This window comes from Bombus huntii, chromosome 8, assembly GCF_024542735.1.
Source record: "Bombus huntii isolate Logan2020A chromosome 8, iyBomHunt1.1, whole genome shotgun sequence".
Taxonomy (NCBI): Eukaryota; Metazoa; Arthropoda; class Insecta; order Hymenoptera; family Apidae; genus Bombus; species Bombus huntii.
This window is the reverse complement of record NC_066245.1, coordinates 359,223-383,665: the sequence shown is the minus strand read 5'-3', so window position 1 is coordinate 383,665 and position 24,443 is coordinate 359,223. Positions and strand designations below refer to the sequence as shown.

The 24,443-nt window shown below is 32.9% G+C and overlaps 3 protein-coding genes across 19 annotated transcripts; 1 reads left to right on the top strand and 2 right to left on the bottom strand.

The window, feature by feature from the left end:
* The first annotated feature begins 663 nt into the window (after positions 1-663).
* On the top strand, positions 664-2,540 carry LOC126868910 (methylosome subunit pICln). 2 transcript variants are annotated; one of them, XM_050624896.1, is made up of 6 exons: positions 664-927; positions 1,315-1,440; positions 1,513-1,658; positions 1,821-1,997; positions 2,070-2,159; positions 2,244-2,540. In XM_050624896.1, exons 2-6 carry the CDS (start codon positions 1,322-1,324, stop codon positions 2,333-2,335), a joined length of 624 nt encoding a protein of 207 aa, XP_050480853.1. In that variant the 5' UTR covers positions 664-927; positions 1,315-1,321; the 3' UTR covers positions 2,336-2,540. The 2 variants fall into 2 exon arrangements, with proteins under 2 accessions (XP_050480853.1, XP_050480852.1); XM_050624895.1 differs by having other exon boundaries at positions 665-923.
* LOC126868890 (regulator of nonsense transcripts 2) lies at positions 2,448-7,525 on the bottom strand. Its single transcript, XM_050624846.1, has 2 exons — positions 7,275-7,525; positions 2,448-6,689 (listed from the first exon to the last, which is right to left on the bottom strand). Exon 2 carries the CDS (start codon positions 6,671-6,673, stop codon positions 3,224-3,226), a length of 3,450 nt encoding a protein of 1,149 aa, XP_050480803.1. The 5' UTR covers positions 6,674-6,689; positions 7,275-7,525; the 3' UTR covers positions 2,448-3,223.
* Positions 7,526-8,423: 898 nt separating this feature from the next.
* On the bottom strand, positions 8,424-24,345 carry LOC126868891 (calpain-A-like). 16 transcript variants are annotated; one of them, XM_050624856.1, is made up of 17 exons: positions 22,325-22,479; positions 21,008-21,096; positions 20,309-20,578; positions 16,226-16,402; positions 15,482-15,669; positions 15,088-15,391; positions 14,838-15,019; positions 13,168-13,418; positions 12,929-13,086; positions 12,584-12,801; positions 12,446-12,488; positions 12,056-12,100; positions 11,730-11,859; positions 10,534-10,668; positions 9,725-9,852; positions 9,356-9,551; positions 8,424-9,280 (listed from the first exon to the last, which is right to left on the bottom strand). In XM_050624856.1, the coding sequence occupies exons 3-17, from the start codon at positions 20,384-20,386 to the stop codon at positions 9,195-9,197; spliced, it is 2,319 nt and encodes a 772-aa protein (XP_050480813.1). In that variant the 5' UTR covers positions 20,387-20,578; positions 21,008-21,096; positions 22,325-22,479; the 3' UTR covers positions 8,424-9,194. The 16 variants fall into 16 exon arrangements, with proteins under 16 accessions (XP_050480813.1, XP_050480812.1, XP_050480807.1 ...); XM_050624855.1 differs by having other exon boundaries at positions 20,309-20,458; XM_050624850.1 differs by lacking the exons at positions 20,309-20,578; positions 21,008-21,096; positions 22,325-22,479 and adding exons at positions 23,814-23,946; positions 24,196-24,345.
* Positions 24,346-24,443: the final 98 nt, after the last annotated feature.

Below are 24,443 nucleotides of genomic sequence, written 5' to 3'. Positions count from 1 at the left end.
TTAAATATGATGGTTATTTACATGTATAAAGAATGTATAATAATGACAGCGAACAAATCATAAATAATAATTTTCCAAAATTAACAAGTATATATATATTATATATAATTACAACAATGCGTTATAATACGCTTATTATATTGAAAAAAATGATTGAAAAATTGTTTACTGTTGTTAATAATTTCATACGTCTAACGTACTTATATATATTTATTATTAAAATAGATTTATAAAATATTCTTATGTAGTTTCTTCATTATCATGATAACAATAATTTTGAAATTGTAAAATAAATATTGTATCAGTTAATAAAATAAAATATTATCCTATAATATAACAAAGTTGTATCTCTTCCCTGTATATAACTTTTTTTCTTGAGAAGCTACTTGTTCTTCTATATATCTAAAAAATTATTGCATTTTTATCAATACCTAAATTTATTCGCAATTCCTGAATCTTTGAGTAATTTAAAATAGAATTGAAATAAAGAGAAACATATTTTTAAGAGCCCAGAATTTATATACTTATCTATAACATAAAATCATCAAACAGTTTAATATCTTTTTATTGTAATGTCAAAAATATGCAACAAAACTTCCCGCCCTTTCAAGTATGCTAGTGTAACATCTATGTATAGTTTATCATAAAAAAGTATTCTGCATTAATAGAGTAAAATACAAACACAACAGGGTGCGCAAAAGTTGTATATTTGCAAGTATTAAAAAATGAAAAATCGTCATATTGATTGATTTTAGCGATTGTAAAGCTTTAGTGAACTTTGTCGCGTATATATTTCGAAACGTAAAAAGTGATCTCGAAGTATTGTGTAAGAATTAAAGTTATAAAATCGTTGTCAAGTTTACAAATTCGTTCATTTGGTGGAGAATTTTCTCTTCTTATTTATAATTTGTTTGCAAAAACAAGTAGGTAATGAATTTATACATCAATAGATTATGCATTAGCTAAATTGAGTATAAAAGACAAGTATTATAAAACTAATAAGATTGCTATCTTAAGTATGCAATTACAATTTTGTTTACTGCATTTTACGCTAAATAAAGTGCATGATTAATTAATTATGTTTCCGAACTTGTTTTTATGAAATTTATGTTATTTTATGTTATGAAATGTATATACGTATGTTATATTATATTAATTTATATATATTTGTGTGTATAATGTAACGAAATTTATAATTTTATAAATTCCGGCATAACCTTTCATCTATTTTTGCCTCCTGTCTGTATATTTGTCTAAATAATTGGTTTATTTGATCAAATGCTGTTGGTCCTATATCTCAAGTAAATATTGCAGATAAAAGATGGTAGTGCTTAGCAATTTTCTTGCACCACAGGAGGGAATACGCCATGAAGAACTAAATACTACCGTGTATATTAATGATAGGGAAGTAGGAAAAGGAACTCTGTATATCACAGAGAGGTAAGTACTAATATGACGCAATCTTATATTTCATAATATATTCATATTTTAATACGATGTTCATGTTTGTAGCTTACTTTCTTGGGTGAATTATGATACACAACAGGGATTTTCACTTGAATACCCTCATATATCTTTACATGCCATATCACGAGATGAACAAGCACACCCAAGACAATGTTTATATATTATGGTCGATGCAAAAGTAGATCTTCCAGGTATGTTAAGTTCCCTTTGAATGTAATTGCTTGTCTTTCAGTGAAGAATAAAATCTAAATAAAGTTCGGTTTACTGAATCTGAATTTACTTTCTATGTAATTTTTGCTAAATATATTAAGATTTCATATTTTTATATTTTTTAAATATAATATTTCATATAGATGTACCATTGCCACCAGCTTCAGATAGTGGTTCGGATAATGAATTTGAAGATGCAGATACACCTATCACAGAAATGCGATTTGCCCCTGACAACACAAATAATTTGGAGACAATGTTTCAAGCAATGAACCAATGTCAGGCTCTTCATCCTGATCCACAAGATAGTTTTTCTGATGGTAAATAAAGCTGTTTTAATAATACTTTATTAAACAATCAAATATGTTATAAAAATTTACATATCTTTGTAGCTGAAGAAGATATTTATGAAGATGCAGAGGAAGATGATTTTGAACAGTACGATGTTGGTGCTGGTGATGCTCCCTACATTTTACCAACAGGTAATATTTAAAATTTTAATAGATTTAATGTAAAAAGAATCAATATTCTATAAAGATCAAGATTCTTTATTCTCATTCCTTTAGAACAAATAGGGACAAGTCACAATGGTACAGAAGTAGATGATGCTATGGATATAGAAGCAGGTCAATTTGAAGATGCAGAAGAAGATCTATAAAATATGGAGATAATATAATGCAAACATGCAATTTAGTATTAATTTATGATTACCAGTATCATATACCAAGGTAGATATGTGATATTATGGCAGACTGTATAAGAGAGCAGTATCAAACATAAAAACAGCTAACATTTATTTATATTCATTTTGTACACCGTAATAATATTTTAGATAAAAATAAATAATTGTATATCAAATTCAATTCCTTATTTGTATGCATATTTGTATTTGTTTTTTAGAAAATTATTGGTTTTTTACATTTATTTATACAATAAAAATGAAGCTTAATATAATAACATTTTTTCAAAATATCCGAAAGGTATACTAATATTTATAAAAGTTTATCCATTTTAATGAATAACACAATATCGTGATTAGTTCTAAACGTATTGTATCTTTTTTATTGTTAATAAAAGTTTAATTAAATTATTAAAAATATCGAAGTATAATTTATTAATATGACTTATTATATTATGTCAATATGTAAATTCTGCAATTAAAATTTTTACGATTAACAATCCTGATGTTGAGTATTAGCCAAATTGATTTTTTATTGATAATTTTGTATATTTATAATGTGGAAGTAACAGAGAAGACACCTTATTCGAATACAACAGAGCTTTTTTTCCATATGAATATATGCAAATACATATTGACATATATGACACATTTCTGCATTTTTAATATAAAATATGTTTTTACACTGAAATCTATATGATTGAGAATTCATATAAACAACATATAGATATGTATTTCAAAAAAAAAAATAAAGTATCACGAATTTATTATAAAACCTACACAAAAACATGAACATCAAATAGTTCGTATTGTAGATTTCTTGTTTTCCTCTAACATGACAAGTACTGATTTCCAACAACATTAAGATTACCGTATCTTTTTGGGGCCAAATATAAGATCTGCATCTGGAGCACCTTTAGGATGATTATATTTTTGTCGTCGCTCTCTATTTAAATTTACTGTCACTGGCCTGGTACTTTGGTTAATTGTTTCTTGATAATCTTCTTCTTCTTGTCTTTCTGTAATATTCAGTGTCAATCTTTTAACTCGTTCTTTCTCTTCTTTCTGTTCCTGTTCTCTATTTCGAAGATTCATTGCTAATTCTGATGACACAGGAACTGCTAAATTCTTGTATTGTTGCTTGTTACCTTTCCTTAACATAAGTACGAAATCGACTGTACTATTATCAGAAGGTCTTTCTTGCAGTTGTTCGTATGTTTTTTTAGTACTTTTTACATGCAAAGGAACTGAAATATCCACTTGTTGTGGTTTCACTGAATCTCGCATTCTATCTTGTATATTATCTGAAACCATTTTATCAAGAGCAGATAAAAAGTCATCATCTTCAGGACAACTTACTCTTCTAGGGCCAGCTGGTAATGCTGCATTTAATTCTGTAACATCCATAATAACACCATCAGTACCACCTTCTGAAAGACTTTGATCTCCTTGGGTATTTTCTTGTGTACCCATAGTGTAATCTCTTTCTGCATCGGCAGTCCAATCTTCTTCTGATTGTGCTTCAGAACAATCTTCAGATTCTTCAAAATGCAAATCAGCCACACCTTTTGCATCTCCACTACCATTTCCAGATGTTACAGCTATATCTTCATCTCCTTCAGCAATTACACCCATATCAGGTTCTGCATCAGTACGTTCAATACCATCCTCTGCAATAGGATTTCCAAGAGTGGGATATAATGTATTTCGCAATTCTTCCACAGCACATTGCGCTTCTTTATAACTTTGAAACAATTGCATTTTTGGTCTCAACATTGTTAATGTATCACGATACATATAATCTATACCCACTGGAAATGGATTTTCTGGAGTCCAAATAGGATCTGTATATTTGAACCAATAATAATTTTGGAAAAATATTAAAAAGTAATCTAGCTTTTTCTTGCTAGAACCACCACTAAAGTACTGTCCACAAGTTTCCAATAATGTACACACTAATCGAATTCTAAAAAGGTGGTCAGGTGGATCTAAAATACTTGGTATGGAGTGATCCATACTGACTCCAAATGTAATCAGAAGATACAACGTTCGGAAAATATCTCCACTTTCTACCATGCGATAGTTATACAATTCTCCGAGATATTTAACCATAGCAATACGCCGTTGATTAAATTTTGGTAAATTAATTTCCATGCATAGTCTTATATCTTCCAACACACCATCTACTACGTGAGGACCTATAGTTTCATAATGTGCAACAAGTCCAGCTAATAAACTTCCTACACATCGAATGTTCAAATATTTAACATTGTACGCAGCAGTGAGGCATTTAATAGCGTAGGATGATACACTTTCATCTTCCCAATCTAGTTTACGCATCCATTTGAGTACTTTATCTGTATTTGTTTTTGAGAGATCTTGGTATAATAATTTCCTTATAAATTCATGAATAGGTGGTCTGTCTTTCTTTGATACGCCCCCAGTAGATTCTGGTGGATTTACATAATAATACGCATTTTCAATTATTGTTACATAACGTGAATCTAATGCAGTGACTGCCTTCTTACGCATCATTTGTTCCAAATATACTTTTGTCCTTTGATGTGAGTCTGGTGAACAAAATAGGTATCTTCCACATGTTTCCAACAAATTACAAGCCATTTCAATATGATGATGTGTAAAGTCATGTAACAAAACTTTCAAGCAATATAATGCTTCTATCTTTGAATAAAGTTTAAATTTAACAAGTTCACCAATGTATCTAACAACTTTTACTTTTGATTCTATATTAATTTGATCCTTTTTTCGTACATGATATTTAAAGTCATGTTTTAACATTGAACATAAATCATTGCCAACATCAGGCATAACAGGATAAAGAATAGCTGCCAATCGTGAATAAAATGGCAGTAGATCTAAACGAATTCTAGAAACACCAAACAATGCTTTCACTAGCTTTTTCTTGTTATGTTTCGTGTTGAGATTCATTAAGAAGTGTACTGCCGCATTGTCAATTAATTCACGATTTACGCAATTTGGTAAATGCGTTATAAATGCATCTAGAAGTATTTTATTACTTATATTCGAAACTTGTGGTTCCTCCACTTCTGCCTCAGGTTCATCTACTTTTTCAGTTTCTTCTAGTTCATCAAATGTTATTTCCTCATCTAAAGCTTCTTCGCTTATTGGAGCATCTTGTTTAGGTACTTCTTTCAAATATGATCCTGGAAGGAATACTGTTAAATCTGGCAAAACTTCATAAAATCGTCTGGTTTCTTCATCTCCCCACATATCCTCTAAAATACTATTTTCTTCTCCTTCGCTAATCATTTTCAACGATTCTTCTGCTTCTGCTTTCATCTCACTATTTACAGGAAGTTCTGGCATAGGTTCATCTAAAGTATCAGAAAAGCTTTGCACATTATTAAGTAAACGATCATAGGATACTTGAAGACTCTCAAGTTTTTCTTTTCTTTCAGAGCTTAGCTCGCCTCTGGTCTGCAAAATCTTTCGATTTTGTTTCTCAAAAGCTTGAAGATCCTTATGTTCTTTTAATAAATGTTTACATAATGAATTGTAGTAATCTCGTAACAGTAATCTCACATTTTGTTGTTTATCAGGAGAAAGTAATTTGCTTTTGGGTATAGTTATACTCAACTTTTCAGATATTTCTCTTACTCTTTTAGATACAAGACCTGCATAATCTTCACCACAATGTTTGCAGAAGCTTAATATGATGCTTGCATTGTTATGTTCTTCTTTATCCATATTAATTAAAACCGTTAATGCAGAACCAAGCAGAGGTAATCCTTGCTTATGGGTGAAAATCCCTGCATTAACCAGTTCAGCATAAAATCGAAGATCGACTCTAAGTTTGCTTGGATTTGCAATTTTGTCTACAACCTTTAGAGATAAAATTCTTTGCCAATTCTCAAAAAAATGGGTTGAAAATTCTGCATATGTTTGATGCAAGAAGCTGCATACCTTAATAGCAGGTGCAACATCTGTCATTTTTAATTTAGCATCCACTAAAGCAGTAGCAACTTCACTTACATATTTTGTCAAATTTAAATGTGTCATATCTTTTAGAACTGTATCTAATTGTATACTACTAAAATTTTTTAATTTCTTAACAAACGTAGTATTTCTTTTCAGCGTTGAATCTAATTTGCTGAAATATGTTTCTGGTGGTCTATTAGGATTTAAATTAGCTGCTCGAAGTTCTTCTTTTGCATTTAGTCGCTGTTCTGTTTCTTTTATATAATCAGTCAAATATTGTTTATCTTCCTCAGATACAGCATCTTGTTCTACAGTTGCTTCCGTTGCTTCTGCTACTGTTTCTTGAACTTCTGACATTGTTCAAACCTGTTATCTAAAATATATATTTTATTATGTATTTGTACAAAATGTCATTTGAAAAAGCTACTTATGATTGTTATGCATATAAGACAGTAATGATTATTATAACAACGTATATATTAATTATCATATTTTGATCTTTCTCTATATTACAAGTTATGTTAACAATATTGGAATATTAACATGAAAATGTTATAAAGAAGAGAATGAATATTCTTCTAATCTAAGCAACAAAAGTATTCAATAAAATATTATAATTTGTGTTTGCAAATTTATATACTATCAGAAATTATTCAGTTATATATATAGAAATAAATTATATATATAAAATATGTTTATAATTAATAAATATGTTATAAGCAAATAACATTTACTTATACCGTGTAAAAAGAATCTTTTTTTTTTATAGATGATATGATTTCTTTATATTTATTTAAATATATATTTGATATATGACATGTTTACATTCATAATAAGTAATACAAAATGCATAAAAATTAAATAAATTATGTGAAATAGATTGAAAATGAAAATTAGTACACTAATATTATTTTATAGAATTATGTTATAAACTTCTTAAAATTATTTACTTTCTTACTTTTTAAAAGCGAATGAGGTTATTTTATGGCAGACGAAAACTGATCTCTTACTAACATCCGCTAATACCAATATAAAAAATTGCTTCAGTGTTTTGAATACACGAATATATATGTATGCACATGCACATATGACATTAAGAGAGATTTCCTTTCTGATGTTAATCACTATAAACAGGACAGAAATAAAAAATTGTATGGATCTCTTACATTTTATTTTTGCGATAAAAGATAAATTTTAATTATAAAGAATGACATTTCTGCTTTATCTAAACGTTCTCTATTTGATAAATTCTTTAAAATTTAAAAACTTCAGTATAGATAACAAAATTAAAATTTATTGTAATACATATATAGTCGTTAGTAGGTAAACATAAAATAATTGAACTAAAATAATTATACTAAAATTTATACTACAAAGAAATACAGTTATAACTTTAATTATTATTTTCTAATTTCTAGTATAATACTAAAGCTAATTTCTCTGTATAATACATACATATACGTAATGCCTGATAGTACTTAAATATATACAATGTCATACGTACACACAGCTATATTCATTTATATATGTTATTCAAACTGTCAGTAAGCCGCCAAGAAGAAATGGTTTAAAAGTTATGCTGCTCAGTCGTAATCAGGCAGAGATTAGATTTATATCTACCTTCATGATAGTGAAAATAATATTCGAAGTCAGTATAATCAGTGTAAAAGTGACTTGTGAGCCTTCCGAAATAATTATATTTTGTTGTGTATTTACGATAATAACATTAGGCTATTCGTTTCATTCGTAGTGAAAAAGTTTAGATGATCGTGTAGTGATTGTGAAAAAAAGTTTTATTTTTCTATTATATAATAATCGTTGACACTAATTACGTTAAATTGAATTATATTTAAATTTGCGAATATATGTGGTGTGTTTTAAGGGGACAACTAAAATATTTATTCCCGGATACATCTTTTACAAAGTGGTGAAACAGTTTTTTTCACTTTCTAGGTATATTTCTAGATAAAAGCATGAATCGTTATAGCGATGAAAACAATTTGCTTCATGAGTATAAATTCATTATGCATCGGAAAAGTTGTAAATTATTTCAGGTCTGACTTACTTGATCGTATAATAGATAAACGGGAACAAGATAGACAAACGGTTGAATTCAACAATACGTAAGTTTAATTTATCTTATTAAACTTTTTGTTGTTTACAATATCCTTTGTAAAAATATTTTTTTATATATCATAAAAATACATGGCAAAGAAATTTTTTACAATAATTGTGAAAGAAAGAAAATAAAAAGATATTTCTTACACTAAATAGAGAGTTCTTAAACTTTATTCAGTGTGGAGTATATAAACAGAGTTTTTTGGATCTTATAATTTTCGTACACTCGATAATTGAACGAGAAGGAGATGATAAAGCATGTATAAAATATAGACTAGTTTCCGATATAATAAATTATTATCATTTTAAGATAATTAGATTTTATAGGTACAACGATACATTAACTAAGGCACATTTTCTTTACATGTATAATAGTTTCGACAAAAATACAAAGAATAAATTATTTATCATATATAGTAAAATTGTATGTATGTTTTTCTTCCTTTCTATGCACTTTTCGAAAGGAATTGTGATACTAATATAAACTTTATAAAATGTCATACATTTAGATTTATGAAACATTACTAATAACATATATCTAAACAAATATTCTTTCAATAAATATCTTGCGTTTTTACTTTATGTTTAATCAATGTACAATTAGCAAACTGGAAAACAGCAGTATAGAAAAAGCAATTTCTCAAAATGAAAAACGTGATGGAATCGTCAAGTATTTCCTAATACATACATAGCATGACAAAAGATACGAACGTATTTATATTCCCTTATCTTTATCAATGATTTTGATACACGTATTAGATTACGAGTATAACGTTTTCTCTATCCATTCTTCCATTGTGAATGTCGCCGTATTAGTTAAGTCTGGATCTCGTTCTCTGAAAATATCTGAGAAATGGAAATATTCGTTAATTTCTATATTATGATATAGATGTCCTATTATATTTATCGATACTCGTTTACCTATCATTGTCTTGAGTCGAACTGCACACATGATGTAATCATCGAAGGTGATCATACCATCCTTCGTTCCGTAACGATGTACCAAGATATTTAAAATGTGATTATTGAGTCGATAGCCTGCGCTATTTAATGCTTGCCTCAATTCAAACGCACTCAAATATCCCGATTCGTCTTTGTCGTATAATTTGAACACAGCCTGAAAAGCAAATGTTGTTTTGTAAAGCTTTTTGTTCTCATTTAATTACAGCTGTTTCTTTAATAAATGGAAAGTGGATGATCCACCAAAAAAATAATCTTTCCCATACACTAATCTATTTATCTAATTTTTGTTTCAAATTGTGAACAATTGATAGCAATAAATTAGCGTACCCTCCATTTCCTTATGTCGTTCCATAATGTTCGAAATTCTTCAAATCCGAGTTTTCCAGAGTGATCTACATCTAACATGGCCACCATACTACGGCATACATCCTTACTGAATCCTTTATCATTCGTTTCTGAAATATAGAAATCATTTATGTTTATAATATTGAACGTTATAATCGATTAAACTTAAATGTATTGTTTTATATTGTACATTTTGGTCAACTACATAAACTTCTGAAATCTTACAAAGTAAAAGATATTAAAGGATTATCGTTAGATATATAATTGAAGATGGCAACATCACAGATGTAAAAAATATAAATAGATAACAATAGGTTATAATTATAATGGGATTATATGGTAGAGCTACAGATTTTTATCGACATTTCGCATTCGAAGTCCGATGAATTATTTTCAAGCAACATCGTTAATGGTTTATATGTATATGTTGTTTATGACAAAGGCACATGCACAAACTTTTTTGATTATTCGGTCTTTAAGCTTTTTTGCCTCGCTTCTACAATTATACATGTACGTTTGTTATTTGTTTCAAACAATTAGTTATAAATTACGTGTTACATTTAACAATCGGATAAAATGAACGATGCCTTCTTAATATAAAATTTGCGGTACTATTATCGAGGATTGAGATGTTAAAAAAATTAAAAGGAAGAATTACGATTGCGTTCTAATAACTCATTTTTCTTCTGAAAAGACCTAATGTTTCAAAATATCTGTCTCCTATGTTACATACGTATGACCTGTAGTGTGAAGTATGTACTATGTAAGTACTAGACTAGACGATGCCTTACCTACAGTCTTACTGTACTGTTCATTATTACAAACAATGCCGCACAGCAGTGAGATGAGAGTGTCGATAAACGAACCATTTCCTTGTACAGTTTCAGGGGCATGTGCCTCACTACGACGCGCCGACTGTGGTAGTTCTACCCGTAACATACAGCTACATGTTAACATTAAATTTTACATATGTACATTCGGGTCAGATCGATCAATATACATGTTAAAAATAACGAATTTTCAATACTATTACAGATATTTTCATTAATTCGTATACAAATCGTATGTATTATCAGCACATTTGATTCTTAGGTAAAAAAAGAAGCTTTGTCTAGAAATGTTGCCAGGTTCCTATCACTTTTAAATTGTCTTGACATTTTTAATCGTAACAAATGTTAATTTGGAAGTCAATTAAAAAGTTCTGATCGAACAGTTTATTAGTCGTATGATGTTACGTTAAGAAACAATTTTAACCAGAACATGAATTAATTACAGTATAATACGGACTCGAGGTATTTCTATCTCCCATGTGGACCCAAATGTATTTATGTATAGTACGTATGAAGTAATTATACAGCAAGAAACAAAACATGCATAATTACGCGAATGAAATTTGAGTTGCATTAGCGTTCACACAGTATATAATTGATTCACGTGAATAACAAATTAATCGAAGTGCTACGAAATCAGAATGCATTGTGCCATTTGCGTGTCTTTCCATAAAGTATTCTAAACGAATGAATGATTGACGACAAAAAAGCGTAATTACGTAAATTCTACTATGGTCAATAACAGCAAACGGTATTACGTAAAAAAGCATTATTTCGGAAGCTTATTGTGAGAAAGTAAAGGTATAAAAGCTTTCTTCTTGAATAATAAGCAGACAGCCGTAACAATGAAATAAAATCAATAACTTATTTCTAACAGAATTTTCTCTTAAAAATATATACAATATGTGTAATACTATATCATGAGTAGCGTGATATAGTAAATACAATACTGTTCATGTACATATAATAAACAGATATTAACCGCAATTATATAAGATGTACACATTTCAATTATATTTAAATACCTGTATAGTGAAATTAAGATAAATGCGAAACATTTTTCTCAATTTTACTTATAACGTGGTCTTTGGTATTACTGTAACTGAATTATTTTGATATGCGGTTAATATAAACAAATTAAGTACAAATAACTATACCTTTTCGCATTGCAAAATCTAAAATTTCCTTTAGCTCCATCCAATCCACTTCCATATCGTCACCAGCGAGCTTTTTGAAAAATTCTCGAACTTTGTCTGCATTACGGTCTGGATCTGGTTCTTCTCGAACCTTGAAAAGATAAAAATATAAAAGTTTAATAATACAAATAAAGATAATTCATAAAGTCCAATATCACAGAGATTTTATTAATTATTATTAGACATACTATATTAAACGTTGCATTTGTATTTGTTGTAAAAATTGTAATTGGATCTTGTTAGTGTGTGAATTTAATTAAAAACATATTAGCGTGCACATTACTTACCTTATCTCCATCTTCGTGTACGTTATCACCTTTGGGATTAATGACCTAGAAGCCAAGCAACATCAACATGCGAATTGTTACGAATTATTAATTAACATTCACGATCATCGTGTAAATTTTCTTAGATCGATTTGGTTACACATTGGTAGTTGGGACCAAACACATACATGGTAGATCTAGACTGTAATTCATATTCGATATTCTTTAAAAGCATTATAAAAGCTTAACAGCTTAGATTTAGGTTATCAATATGCAAATGCATAGTGTAAATAATGAACTGGTTTTCAGTTCGTTACTTGTATTACAATGCGTGTTAATGAGTTGTACAAAATCATCATGCTGACTGTGCACGTACTGTGAAAAACAAATATCAAACACTATTTCTCTTACCCTATCATCAATTTCTCCAACACCAACTTCATCATCATTTTCTCTGAAAGAATATAGTTTTAATATCAATATTTTAGTTTCTTTCTCTCTCTCCCTCTCTTCTTACATCTTTTCTAATTTAAGCAAGAGATTACTTACTCCATATTGTTCTTATTTTCGGAGAATATTCTCAGCAAAAATTCGCCCTCTTCATTAGGGTCAAACGTACTTGGAACTATGCAATATGCACCAGGTGGTAATTTGAAACGGCACGTTACTTCTCGTAAATTTATAAATGCTGGCGATCTTGCTACCGACGCGTTGTATTTGAAGAAATTAATGTCCAATGGCTTGGGTAACCGTTCGGGATACTCCAACTGTATATTTGCAATCGTTATAATCAATATATTATCTCCCATAACCGTAACAAGATTGTACGAATATTTAAAAATTACTAGGATATGGATCCTTTTTTAACATTATCAGTGCTACATAAGTACATACATGGTATATGGCAAATCCAATTGTCAGACATTCTGCACCCATTCTTCTCTGTGCTCGCCTATTTTTCTGCATCAACGCAACAATGACTGTACATTTATCGTCATCTTCATCTGGGTACTCGAGAGTAATTCGGTATTGCGGATTATGCCAGAAGGTTTCTGCGAGTCACATCAAAAATAACATCTATTAGTACTTTAGAATAACAAGAACGACGAATACTAACGAAAAGGCACATTTACCTAAAAAGTTCCTACATCCTCCTGCCGTAACACCGCGTACCCATTCCCCTTCGAACACGCTCATCTCCCATTTCTTTTTACCAGCATTTAGATCGTCTTCGGTCAACGAGTCTGGATTCAAGTTACATATTTCTAGTTGCGTAAAATATCGCGTAAAATCCTGGAATGACATCCAAAATTCACCATCCATGTCGAAGGTCAAGCCTAGCTCTTCCTTCTCATGATCGGGAATGAATCTCCACTCTGGTGATCTATTAAACAAACATTCATTTTTGTAGTATCGTGGACGAGAGGTCTAAGAGATATCGGGTGAACTATAAATAATGTCGGGAGAAAGTCTAAGTACCGACAGGCCCAACAATGACCCTGGCCACGAACGGTTGCGAAACACGCGCGTGGCGCGGCTAAGACAAAACACAAAGGGATGCTAAGGGAGAAAGACGAATTAACAGTTAGTGTTACGCCGGGCGACTCTCTGCCTGGCCCAGGTCACACACCGCGGGCCAGACGGACACCAGATGTCCGCTCTTCCGTACGGCGTACCTTCAATAACCTTAAGCACTCGTCATAAACCCGAGTCACTTGCCTGCTGAGGTCCTTCAGACCCAACAAATGTCTTTTCTAAATCAGTTTCCAAAGACTATTGTTTACTGCGGCTTGACACGGGAAAGTTAGTTTTTCTCACGTACGATGCTTCCTACTAGCAACTTTCTATCGAGGGCGGTTAAGACTCTTCCTAGTCCACCAACCTTCGTTTGTCCAATCCGAGGCAATGTATACTGCCCTCACTTGCTGACCTAAAATGGCATGAACAAATCCGATGATCCCGTGCGCTAGACACACCCATCACTAGCTTTCCTCCGACACAGCATCGTCACTCAACTTCATTTCTTCTACATCGTTGGAAAAGTCAACTACTAAGTCTAACGCTAATGCCTATCGGGGCAGTCTAAGCATAACGCGAGAGTCGGTCTCGGTATTGTCGAGCATACATTTCCTCTCCTAAATATCTTATAGTGCTACGTCCACTAATACATTAAATCCAATTATAAGAGCCCTGCTCTAACGTACATATCTATCTTATCTTCGTGCGATAAGTGATTATCTATCTATCTATGCTCATCAGTGTAATCTAAGTGTTGGAAATATATAATTTATAATTCTGTGAATCACGGTGTTATACAAGCTCAATCGCCCCTATTATCTCAACGGAAATCAGGGGATCGATCAAGTCGTGGTGTCGATTGTTATAATCGTAACGGGAATTTACGACTCCCGTTGACGTCTCTCCTAGCGACTACGTCTCCCCGCGATTGGTCGAACAAACAGTTAGTGTTAGTTGAGAAGTCGGAGAGTGTCAGTTGAGAAGCCAGAGAGTGTTAGTCGAGAAGTCAGGGAATGTAAATCGAGAAGTCAGAAGAGAGAGAGCGTTGGATCCGTGGTGACGAGAGTTGCAAATTAACTATCTACTTGTCTTAATTATAATACGTTATTGTGATTAGTTCATGTTAAACAACCATCGTTTCCTGTTTAACCAACATCTGTTTAATCCATTGTAAATGAACTAATTGTAGTAAAGATCCTACATTTTATACTTAGCACGCCACATTTCATCGAGCAAAAGATCCTATATTCTAGGTAAATCAGCTCGAATCTGATGAATAACTTACTGATCGCTCCACGGACCGTTCCATTCTGCCTCGTTACCCCATGGATTTCTAAGTCTAAGTAGCGGTATTTTCCCAAATTGGTTTGGCGTTTGAATCTCCACATATTTGACACGTGTAATACTGTAAGCATGGCCTCTGATCAGTCCTTGAGGCGTCTCGGCTTCCAATATATTTGGATCAGGCTAAAATAATAAAATTAGCTTGATTACGCTCGTTCAACGAGCACAGAAGATCAGAAACGTCGGTCTACCTCTATCGAACAGCCCATTAGCGAGTTCCTTTCGTAAGCTTTTAGCAAAATACTAAATAGATTTGGAGGGGTTTGGTCCATTTGATACATTTCCGTCACACCACCCGTAAAATCCTCCATGGCCTCACAGGTGGTTCCGCCTTTCAAAGCTTCGTACGAGCCATGAAGCTTCGCGTACGCCTTTTCCAAAAGAGCACTCCAGAATTCGTTGATCTCAGCCGAATGCAGATATACCAATTCGCCGCGGTAGGTCGGTAATCTGTCGTCAATCACCACGTCTACCCATCTACCGTACTGCCAGAATCTGTTTAACGTTAATACGTATATACGTATATAGATTTAGCCGAATAAACGTTTTCAATTTACGCAGTATGATAATAAGACGTGGGAATACCTGAAATGAAATATACCGGCGTAGTTTTCTTCGAAACTCTGGTCTTCTGGGACTACTTGGAAAAACAAATTGGCATCCATCGTGAGATTTGCGACTGCTGCCAGCAGCCAACAATCTCCTAATTCGCCTTGCTGAACGTCGAATCTGGAAAAACCCTCGACGAACAGTTGAGGGTTGTCCGCGATTTCCTGTAATCAAATACTCCAATGTAAATATTAACAATTATTCTGGTTAAGGCTACGTAATTAGACCGTCATCATCTCCTTGTAGTCGATGCTTTACCACGTTTTATCGCTAGATCGGACCTGTACATTTACAATTTCATTTGGAGATTTCTTTGGAGATTAGAATTCCATAAGCACAAGTGACATCGAAATGGGAAAATGTTTTAAACCATGTACATTGCGCGATATGAAATAAAGATACAAGCGAATAACTTGAATAATACTTTGACGCTCAACCAACGTTGTACATCATCGACAGCTTCCTACAGGTTTCCGTTTCTACGATACGATATCGTATACTTGGTCTTCGATCGAAGTTTTATCAGCCTCAAAAATTGCAGCCGAAGAAAGAAAATATCGAAGCAAATTGCATGAATATTTTCTATGTAATACTTTCTAGAACTCTGTAATTACGGTACAAACGAAAAAAAAAAAAAACAGCTTAAAAAATATAGTTACACGATACATAACATCGTAAATTATAAAGAGTTCGAGATAAAGATAGATAAAGACGATCTACCATTGGTCGTTTCCATTCTATATATCTGTCTGGCCTTTTCGAGAAATATAACGATGAATCATCCGCTGGAAATTCGGGATCCTCGAAAAGTGTCCCCGTAGCCAAACATTCTTGCTTAAGTTTGCTAAAATCTTGAACCGCTGCTCGGGGTCTGAAGCCAGAACCCTTTTCTCCTAACTGAAACAAAAACAATGCCTTTCTACATAGTTCTAAACTTTTTCATACGAAATCTTTCTTCCTCGTAACAATAATTCTAATAAACAATTCCTACGATAGCCTACGTTATAGTAGGGTTTCCCAATAAAATTTGCGGTTGTCCTTAGAGGTTTGTCTTTGTAAGTGTTCTTTTCTTTCGTTAATTTCGATCGAGAGTTTAAGTTTTCTTTTTCAGAGAATTTTGTATGAGATAGAAGCTTTCCTTGAGCGATATTAGGAATCGTGCTTTTTTTCTCGATATTGATATTTCTGGCATGTTCTAATTTTGGTGACAGTTTCAACTCAGCTACACCTTCCGCTATATAATTTAAGTATCTGTAGTTCGTGTACTTTCGTCGTTCCATTTTGATATATCGACGAGTAAAAATGATCGTATACCGTAACCGAAATTACAATTGCGTGCACAAAATTCCACTAGAATTATCTTGTTCTGATTAAAAATGAAGAAGAACGAAAATATGTGCCTAGCTGTTCGAACGTTTAAATACTTTTACTATAATAAACAAACTGAAGTGTATGTATACTCTCGATTGCGGACGGAAGTATACTGTGGCTGCAAACCTTCTCATTAATTTTATCACATATGGCAAATACATTATTACAAACGGAAGACAGCTTGACCACATCTATTTCAGATTACGTATCGAGATACGGTTGGTGCGGTTTAAAATGTGCGCACAAAGCAACTTCTCGTCATAGACGTTAGTATCTTAGTCACTTAGCACCAGGTGATATCAGTGATATACCAGAGCTTTGTTAATTTAGGAATTTTATCAACAAAAGGTATATAGCTTCTTTTATTTGGAAAGGTAAACGTTATCAAATGTTTATTGTAAGTGAAATGGTTTTCTACGTAGAAGAAAATGCTGATCGTTTTAATCATTTACTATATCGATTCAGTATGTAGCCGAGAGTATCGTGTAAGCGGACAAGAATTAATTCTTTAGGCAATTATAGAATAAGATTTTTTAATCTGCATCTTAGTTCCGTGTGAAATCCTTTGTAGCTGTATTTATAGGATACTTTTTGTTTATTCATAGGAGAAAAGGTTGTTTCGCATCTCGTGTTAACAAACTTAACAAAACACGTTTTCCTATCTACAGTATTTTTCTTAGTGCACGTGCGATGAATGAGAAGTTGAGTAATAACGTGTACACATGACGCATAATAGGAGCATTTTGTTTAATCATGTTCCTTGCAAACACATCACGAGAGATAAAGAATGCGTACTCGTTCATTGAATTGTCGGAACGGAACGTCATCATCTTTTAAAATGATCACTCTCACTTCGTTACTCCGTTCTTCACAGTACTTGGATTAATTTTACTGGAAATAATATCGTAATAACCTCTATCTCTCCACCAGTCAAACTTTAACTTTAACTTGTTTAATTACGTTAACGAATATTTAAAAAAAGGCGATAAAAAATCGTTTACGAATCTAGAGACTTAAAAAGTCACATACATGTTGGAATGTTCGTAACACTTCAGTCGCGTAGCTTTATTTAATTCGAGTACGACTTCCGGTTTTAAACTGCTCTTAAGTATCATGCGTACACTGAATGGAAATGACATGTGTGAATCTTATTATTACGCCAATTTTTCTGCAGTGAATTTGTTCAAGTAAATACTGACGTTGTTAAAGCAATTAGATTATATCATCACCGGAATGTGTCCTTTAATTTTCAAAGACAGTACCGAAAGAATACGGATAAATGGTTTAATTAACACAGATGTAACGTAATACATGATATGCATCTAAATATGCGAACAGAATATCATTGTTAGAAGGTTGCTAAGAGTCTAGGATTAATTAAATTAATGGACGAAAGTAATTAGGCAAAGCCTATATAATGATAAGTAGAGAATATGTTTAGAAAAAGTAAATGTAAGGAAAGCAGTAACATATTTTATGCAGAATTTGTAAGGAGTCACATATAAAACCTGAAACCGGTTAATTATCATAATAATTAGAAATAAATAGCTGACGAAATGTCCAAACATGCAATAAAACGTGAACGAAATTAGTTGGAAAGTTAGCGTCATCAGATACATACAGCAATGAATTAAACGCATTACATGTAATTTTAAGTTGCAGAATGCATCCGAGAATTAGTAACGTGATACACACACATACAACGAAGATGTTGAGGAAAATTAATACCATGTATATGATTGCTGTAGAAAATTCTATTTATTATAATTTTTTTTATATAGCTAGGATCTACTTCATATTTCCCTGAAGTAAGATTATCAAATAATTGTTAACATAAGATTAACGTAGTATAGGATATTATTTAGCGCGGTGAAACTGTAGAAAGACTGACTACCCTTCGATTTCGATGATTTTTGGATATGTTCCAGAAATCGATGTTTTGAACAACTTTTTCCTATACATATTTGGACTGGACTCGCTTAGTTTTCGGGATATTGAACTGCCGATACCGTTACAATGAATTCTGTCTATAGTCGTGCGTCTGTGGCAACGTATATATCGGTATTGGTTACCGGCAGTCTTTGGCGAATATCTCGAAAACTAAACGAGTCCAGTCTTATACGTATAAGAAAGAGTTGCTCGAAACGTCGATTTCTATAACATATCCAAAAATCGTCGAAATCGAAGGGTATTCGTCAATCTTTCTACAGTTTCATCTTTAATGTAATAAGACGCAATAGCAATAAAATTTACGCTTTGTTTAGATTTAAACTGAATTAAGAATGTCATATAAATGACACAAATATTTCAGTCGTGTTAGTTAAAAAAATAATTACTTGTACAATTATTCCATATAAGATCAAGCAAATAGTTTATCGCTTCTACCACCACCAAATGAAATGCGAGAAGATACAGAGTATTTCAACATGTTAAAAGAAACATGACCTATTAAAAGCGTTGTCGTTCAGATAAAATCATTTGAAACAAGTTTCTCAAGGTATTTTCAATTAAGAAGAACGATGACAATAACAACGTAGTGGAACAGCATTGTAAGTTGACTGATTAAAAACCTAACAATAAAAAATCGGTCGTCGCTTTAGAGAAACGCGTACCACTTTGATGTTGAAAAGCGACGGGAGGAATCGTTTAACTTCGACCGCCGCCTTAACGAATACATCGTCGAGCGCAGCTCCGTTCCCATCGCCGTAATAATAACTCATTTTCCACAATGATTACACCCTGATTAGAGTATCTAGTAGCTAGCTTATGTCACGTGTTCGTTATATGGAGCCAAATAATTCAAACTTTAGGCGATAAATGAAAGTCACACAGAAATTCCAAAGCTGTTATTCCACGGGTTTTCACAGTGCGCACACAGAACCGTTACGTTGACAAGTCTGGAGACACGGACTGAGATCATTCTCCTCTTACCCTTACCTAGGTTTCGTCACGTAACACGGCTAAAGGCGCCATAACGCAGACGATTCTTCTGTGGAATTTTTTTCTAATAGCAAATATCAGCTATTGCATACGAAAAAGAACGAATCCGATATGTTGATATACCGTTCCCTGGCATAATTTTGCAATTGCAATTCGTCAAACCGTCCATATACACAAACCAGTATAAATAGACATTATAACTCGTCTGTGTTCGGCTTCATTCGGCTCTGTTCGGTATATTTCTATACTTTTGGACCCTAGCGCATGCGTTTTAATAGAATAACGTATATACCATCTATGAGACATGTCGCGAATTAACATGTAGAGCGGGATTTTTTAAACTTTAAATACATCCTTGCGATCTAATTTCCAATTAACTTTATTGCGTAATCGATGTTGAACAGACGTTTAATAATTACTTTGACTTTATGCAATACGAACCTATTCCTATAATTAACAGCCATAAAATTGTAGCTTCATACTAATACTCACTTCCGCTTTCGACGCTACTTGTTGTATAAATTCTGGTTCGACCACTTCAGGTTTCCATCCATACGAAAAGTGATTCATTCTGCTGTTGTTAAGATTTGACAGATCTTTATTCAGGATTCCGAATTATCCGTCGTTGTCAGAGTGCCGGAACTGCACGGAAATGTAAAATCAATAGGAACGTGTCACGCGTCGTACAAAAAAATCTTTTTATTATTTAGATGTATTCGATGAGAATCAGAATAAATAGCGTCGACTGATAAGGGCGTCTTCCTGAAACGTTGCGAATGATAACAACTTGCTACTTCGAGCACCAGTTTTTATGTGTTTCGACCGTACTGACACCTAACTCATTGAACAAAACTTGAAAACGTACATGCTTTTTAACGTAACTCGATGGTTTTCCGATCGATTGATAAGAAAAGATTTGCTAAATTGACCTTCGTGAGATGTACGTTATACGATTCGAACTTACACATATACATATATTACTGAACTCCGGACTTATTGTTAGTATTTCGTTGAACGTTCACAACATCACACAACGTAGATGTGGAAGATGAATGACTAACGATTTAACTACGTATACGTACATATATATGTCGTGAATTTGTGGCGAATATATCTATATAATTCACCTGTTATATACTCTTGTTTTTATTACAGTTTCGTAACGTTTCAGTTACTTCTGGCGTAACTAACCTGTCTTCCAGTTCCAAAGTGGCTCACGCTATGGATTATTGCAACGGAGCGTGATGTTGCTTTAAATTTTGTAGTTTATGTCGTTGTTGCTTGAAAAATCAATTTTCCTTATAAGAGGCCGTTGGCCAGTGAAGTGAAGGTGAAAGTGAATACATATGGTAAAATTGAAACATAGTCGATTTAAAATCTCATTGATAACCGGAATTTTAACACAATATCACATGCAAGTTTTTCAATAAATGCCATAGATACGAACAATTTTATATCTGAATTTTTTCAATCATAATAGTCGTCAAGTAAATAATTATAATGAATGCTCATTTGCGATATTAAAGATAATTACTCGTAACGAGGAGTTTAATGTAACCTTATTATTTTTTAATTTTACTTGAATATTAGTGAAAGTAAAAAGATTGAGTGAAAAGAAGATGGATGAGACATCATATCTTTGCGTAGTATAATGTTAAGAAAAAAATATGATGCCCTGAAAGGAAGTCATGTGAAAGTACAGGCATTGACGATGACGATGCGTCATACAGATTTCGAGCATCGACCTCCAAATTTAGTCTGACGTATCACTACCTTGAAGTACCTAGACATTGATCCACATTGATAGTAATTATGAAACTTCAAATACAAAAGATTCTGAGTAATTTTTACTTTTCTGCATTTTTTTGTACCTCGTTTTTTTAATCAACTTCGCAACTCAAAAGAATCCATCAAAAGAGTAATCAAAAGAAATTTTCAACGTCTTCTATACAATGTACAATATTCTTTGATCTTTCAATTCTGATTCATTCGTTTCAATTGCCAAACAAAACGATCATCCAATTTTTCGAATAACATATCTAATGGTTACGAAGAACTTTACTATTGAGATATAGTTGGAAACAAGGCATAAGAAATAAGTGTTATATTCTTTTAATCATTGTGCCGTCATTATTGAAAATTAAATTATTTTCTACTAGAGTCGTTGTCAATTCTCAATCGATTCGTGTGTCATATGTCGATATGTAATTTCAGTAAGACGTTCGTTTAAATAAAGCATATTGGCGGATAGAGTGAATATCAATAGAAAATCAAATCGTTCACGGTACATCGGTAGTGTCACAGTGCAACATCACCATGATACGCAGAAAAGCTTTCATTCATCGTATTTTCCGGTTATCCAACGAAATTCAATTCCTTAGCGATCCTTCGGAGTAAAAGTGATGTAAACACAAAAGAACTCTTCGTGTCTGATATTTAAGTTTCGTTTATACCATTAATTGCCGACAACATTTACAATATGGTCGAATGATAATGCCGAAATTTTACCACAAAATCCACGAAGTTGCACTGAATTTATCTTGTTAAACCTTTGTTAAGGTATTTTGGTACTTTAGTTAAGAAACTCAGTCACGATACCGTGGAAACATCTTCGATACAGAAATACTCGAGAAACACTGACTTTTCTTAAGAGATAGATCTCTGGAACGAAAGCATCCTCCCCGCTCGATGAACGACGGCGCGCTGTCGGCGCCACAACGCGTCGTGACGCCCAATTATTGCATATATAGAAACATATACAGTTGTGTGCAAACGCTATACCGTCTAAAATTTCTTTGTTTCACTATGTTTTTCTTTGCTTGTTTATCTATCTAAATGTAGAAAGTTAAAAATTATGGAATTCCACTATTTATCTTGAATGACTCAAATATAACAATGATAAGTTTTAGTGTTTACCAGTCTGTTTAAATTAAAAAAAAAAAAAAAAATTTCTTTCCAGATAATATCGTTCGTGGAACTATTGTTCCGCGAAATAGGCACCGTAATAATGTATATTTAGCGATTATTCTGATAAATTGAGTCTTGGGCGGAAGATCGTCAAATATCAGAGAGATGCAATATAACACAGGTAATGCAATAAGCGTAATCTGTTGCTACATCTTGCACGATGCTATAGTTTGAAAGACATTCTCGTGCCAAAGAGAATAAACGCGTTGTCTTGTAATCTTCACTGAGATGTTTTTTGTGAAATTTAATTACGAAGATCTAAACGATATTATCCGATTCTATTGGTGCAATACTTTGGTATTGCGTGTAAAATTCAGCCAAGCACAAGGAACAAAAGACGATCGATTAATTATTAATATACCGGACGTAATAAAACCTGAATAACGAAATCCCAAGCATTTCGGTTAATGTTTCGATTTTATACGACATCTGCAAAATAAATATCGATTAAACAGTATCGTAAGTAACGTGGAAACGATATTTTGCAAAGAGAAACAGTCACTAAATGAAAGATAGGGAGGCTTTACGTTGGAAGCTGGTTTGAAATGTGGCAACAGGAAAACTGGGGAACAACCTTGGCAGTACGAGACTAAAAATACAAATTTCGTTTCACGTTATAGTCGGCATCGTGTATACGAGGGGGTTCGTTTTAGGTTAAGGCTAAATTTGGCAGCGTTCCAAATGGTGCTTGAGAAAAAAAAGGATTTCCCCTTACTGACATTATTCGAGCATCGTCCGCCGACGCGACGTCTCGACTTCATCCTCGCTTTTACCGAGTGAATATATTTCACTGGCAGTGTATTCGCTCGGTGGAATGTCTTTCAGGCGTGTAAATCAGCCGTAAAATGTTATTAAGAAGGCGGATAAAAGAGAAGAATAGAAGAGAAATTAGTTGATAAATCACCGGGTGTAGTAGTTCCTCGTTCCATTAGTTTCTCTTATCGTCTGTTTAGATATTACACCAATGGGCTTGAATGTTAGCGGTTTTAACGATAATCATTAAAAAGTAGGCGACTGACCAAGCACGGACCTTGAAAACGGCATTCGCTGGATGATGGATATCACCTGAACCAGACAGTCCTCCTCGGAGCAACCGTGACAAAAGATTGTAGCGACCATATGTGGACCATGTGTCCTCTGGTGGTTTAAACAAGATGGGATTCCTACGAATAAATCACCTTTTCTGCAGAAATTAGCATCTATGCTGTTCGTCGTACGAATTAGTGCGAGCCACGTGCATTCCACACTGACGTCTTATTCCCTTTTAGGAATTTCGAGTAACGCGATCTAGCACTTTTCACGCTGTCCGCGATCATACAGGCAATGTTGGACAGACGAATGATGAAAAGAAAGAAACCGAACATAATATGCGGATGATACGTCGTCGGAATATCGTCCTACAGAAAGCTTACCCTTTTAAAAATTTGTAGGTTCTCGAGTTGTCGGTGCCGTCGGCGATAACTTTCACGTAATAGTAAGAATAATTCGACATCTCTTTAATGAAGATACCGCGGTAAATATAATCGCGAGCGTACGAAACTGTAGAGTAGGTGGCGAGATTGTCGAAAGGATGGCACAAACGCGCACTGTTCGCCGAAAACTACACTCGAATTGTCGTCTGTAGTCTGTACCCCTTCTTCTTCGTTCTGTCGATGCCTGC